This window comes from Epinephelus moara, chromosome 9, assembly GCF_006386435.1.
Source record: "Epinephelus moara isolate mb chromosome 9, YSFRI_EMoa_1.0, whole genome shotgun sequence".
NCBI lineage: Eukaryota > Metazoa > Chordata > Actinopteri > Perciformes > Serranidae > Epinephelus > Epinephelus moara.
In genome coordinates, this window is record NC_065514.1 from 10,809,813 (window position 1) to 10,813,814 (window position 4,002).

A 4,002-nucleotide genomic window follows, 5' to 3' on the forward strand; every position below is an offset into this window, starting at 1 on the left:
AGGAAGCCGACGGCACGGGAACGCGCATATGCAGTAGAACAGCCAATAGGAATGCAGTGGTCTGAGCTGTCCTTTGATTGGTTGATGCACATCGGCACGATACTGATTCTTTAGAGGCTGAACACAGAGCCATGGTGAGGTGCAGAAACCTATTCTTTGTCTCAGACCACTTGATTTACATCATGCTTAGAGGATATTATAAAACTTTTACTCAATTATACCAAAACAATGTTGCCTACTGGAGCTTTAAGTGTGGACATAGTCTCAAACAAAACAGATACACATGGAGAAGTAGAAAAGAAAACAGGAAATGCATTTGTGTGCTGCCCATATGAAGATTTACATCATACACATGCCTTGCCTGATGTCTGACAAACAAATATGAGCATGTAATGTCTGCTGTTACTCGCCTGACATGATTTTATTTATTCAAAGGTGGTAATACGCAGACAGGCCGGTAGCATCACTGTAAAATGTGTAGAATCCCATAACACGAGAATGGCCTGAATTATCATCATCTCTGAAATATATCACTATATGCTGATGATGCAACATAGGTTACGGGTTTTATAATTCATATAGGAGTATCTTTATGTGTACAGTATATACGCATCTGTATCTACATTTGTTCATTTTTACATATACAAATCCAAGCTTGTAAAGTCGAGCGTGAATCAGTCTTAGGTGTGCAGTTGTCTCTCAGGTAGAAGCGAAAAATAAATTAACTGACCATGGGACGTGGGAGTGCTACGAGAAGGTCCAGTGGGATTCAAATGGTTGTAACTCCACAAGTTTCAACACTGAGAGGACAAAGAAAATGTATTGGGTTTCACTACTTTCCTTTTTAGTGCATAAGGTCTCACAGTGGGGAGGTAACACGTTGAGGAGGATCCTGAACGAAGTCCACGGCGGAAGTAATACCTTGTAAATTTGAGTATCATGTATCCAGACTCAAAGGGTGGGTTGTTTTTTTTTTGTAGAAGAGCGGCTCAGAGATCAGATGGTGGTTCGTTTATGTCTATCTAAAAGAGTTGTGCCATTTAAAACAATAGACGCTTAAATGTCTTCCTCTCACGTTGTCCTTGAACTCTTCTTCTCTTGGCGCCGCCCACATTGTCCTCACTCCTCTTCGACTCAGCTATAGCGCCACATTGAAGTCGGTCACCAGGAAGTCCACGTAGTCCCTCTCTTTGGTCTTGAAGGCCTCGGCAATGAGGCGTGCGGCATCCCTGTGCTCGCGGCCCCTCATGGAAACCCCGTTTACCTCCAGGATCACCTGACCCACCTTCAGCAGGCCACAGTTATGAGCTGAGCCACCCCTCTGAGAGAGAGAGAGACAGAGAGAGACACACACAGACATAATGTGAATTTTAAGAAAACTTAACTGATTTCAATTGATTGTACAATGGATGGGGCTATTGTCAGTGCTAAATAGCACCAAGTACAAGTGATTTAAAGGAATATTTCATCCCCAAATTAACCATTTGCATATTCATTGCTCACCTTGTGTTAAGGCCTTTGCATACTGAGTCCATCTTTTTGTCCGAAATTATCACACGTCTAAAAATAAATACAACTTCATATTGTGTCAATCACATTTGCACACTGACAGTGAAACGTTCGTCCGTCTTTTACATTTTTGGAACAGGTTCAATTTTCTGCGTTTTTGTATCCGTCAGAGCCTTTAGAGACGTTTGACCAAGACTCAGTGAAGAAAATGTGGTGGCAGGACACAGCTGCGACAAGACAGAGGAACGGGCCGCACAGAATCATTTCATAACTCAGATAGCTCACTTTCAACATGTCAGATAGTCATATGGATGATGTTGACGAGGAGGAGGATGTGGACCGCTGATAGAATGTGGAGGACAGAGAGGGAGGACAGCTCCGACCCTTCATACAGCTGTGGTGCTAAATGTCAGACAGGGAGGGAGTGGTGACAGCCAGATAGGTAACTCCAGTGGAGAGACGCAAAGGAGGAAATGTGTCTTTTAATTTTGTCACGTACTGCAAATTTTCGCAACAAATAGAACCATAAAAAACATCGAAATCAGTGTGCAAGGTTTCTGTGTGTGTGATGATTTTTTTTGGATGACGGATTAAACAGAAAAAAACAGACTCAGTGCACAAACGTCTTTACAGGGAATACATGAAGAAAGCTTTGTTTTTCTCGCATGCCTCCACAGTAAACAAAGAAACAAAAAAAAAAGCCAAAAACTTTTGATGAATTGAAGTAAAAGGTGACCATCTTTAACAGCAGCAAAACTCTGAACTCTGCGAGAAAAGCAAACTTTTCCTCACAAATTCAACATTAACACAGGGTGAGTAATCAATATACAAATGATCATTTTGTGGGTGAAGTATTCTTTAAGAGAACTTGTTGGGTTCATCATTTTTCTCAAATTTAGAAACAAAATTGACACATGGTAATACAAGTCACGTAAAGACTGTCTGCTGCTCTTCAAAGTGTGAAAAGACTCAGAATGCCTTAATCTGAAAACATTTGAGTTTAATGGAGCTCTCACACCTGTACTTTTGTCATTTGTCCTAGACCAAAGGAAAAAAAGAGACATAATTGCCTTTCAGTTCTTCTCTGGGTTGTGTTCACACTGACTTGTTACAAACAAACGACAGCAACGTCATCCTAAATGATCAGCACACCAAAAATAAACTCTGGTGACTCATGATGCACTTCTGTGCTTTATATATTTATTCATATTGTCTGACATCACAAAGAAATGACTAATAATGAGTCAAGACTGCAATTGGGACTCGTATTTCATAAACAGTGAAGAACAGACTGTGCTGTCGAATAGTTTCTGCATTGTTGCTGTTTCCCTCTTGTCACTCACTAATATTGAGGAGCTGCCAAGGAACAGAAAGCAGGACACAAGCTCATCACATCAGGGAAAATACACACACTCACATGATGACGCATTTATGTTCACATGGTAACCAGATGATCTTGTATACAGGCTATTATGTGTATAGATTGGGAGATCTGAGTTCCTGATCAGCAGATGGATTTAAGGGTTTATCTTATGAATTTCTGCAACAATCACATATCTGTTGTCACGCAGCCCTGACGTTGATTGGTTTTACTTTACAACTACAAACTGCACCAGTGAGCTTGACCCTTACTTTCGGCCAGCCTTGATTGGATTATTTAGTCTTCACCAGTTAGATTTAAAGGTCCAGTGTATAGGATGTAGTGGCATCTAGTGGTAAGGTTGCAGAACTGTAACTTCTTCAGTTCAGGAGAACTATGGTGACTGATGTGAAAATGCCAACACACTACCTAGAACCAGTGTTTGGTTTGTTCTGGGCTGCTGTTGAACAACATGATGGACTCTGTGGATGAGAACCCGCTTCATATGTAGATAAACGGCTCATTCTAAGGTAACAAAAACACAAAGATTCTTATTTCCAGGTGATTATAAACTAATGAAAACATAGTAATGAATATCATACTGATCCCCCTAAATCCTACACACTGGACCTTTAAAGGGCCACTGTGTAAAATGGGTTGAAAACAGTGACATCAGTGGTCAAATTCTAGATTGCAGGGCTCACTCGCTCACCCCTCCCGTCGGGTAAATGACGGTGGCCTCGTAGGGACAAAAAGCCTTGCGCAGACACGAGTTTTTCAGGAGTAGGTCTATCTAGCGACGAGGTGAATGGTTATTTAGAAATCTAAAACATGTTACGATATTGTAATGAATCCCTCACGAGCAGGAGACCAGAGGAGCGTTCGGGAAAAAGGCTAGTTTATTTGAGCACTCCAAAAACTCCGGTAACACTCCAGGGGGTAAAAGACTCCGTCCCAAACTCTGACTCTTCTAGCGTAACACACACACTTTATACACACATACTCGTTTACAGTACCCAGCGGGGACCCCCTCCCCTCTCTGCTCCTCCAATCTCCAGCCCGCACACTGACTGACAGCGTAGCCTGTAAACAAAACTCAGCTGTTTATTTAGCCTAGCAATATCTCCGGACTA

General features: G+C 41.7%; 1 protein-coding gene across 1 annotated transcript in view; it reads right to left on the reverse strand.

The window, feature by feature from the left end:
- Nucleotides 1-77: 77 nt before the first annotated feature.
- The window catches only part of whrna (whirlin a), a 235,932-nt gene continuing 232,007 nt past the window's right edge, over nt 78-4,002 (reverse strand). Inside the window, exon 12 of the mRNA XM_050052902.1 lies at nt 78-1,321. Coding sequence (XP_049908859.1) covers nt 1,139-1,321 — 183 coding nt within the window. The 3' untranslated portion in view covers nt 78-1,138. The remainder of the gene's footprint in view (nt 1,322-4,002) is intronic.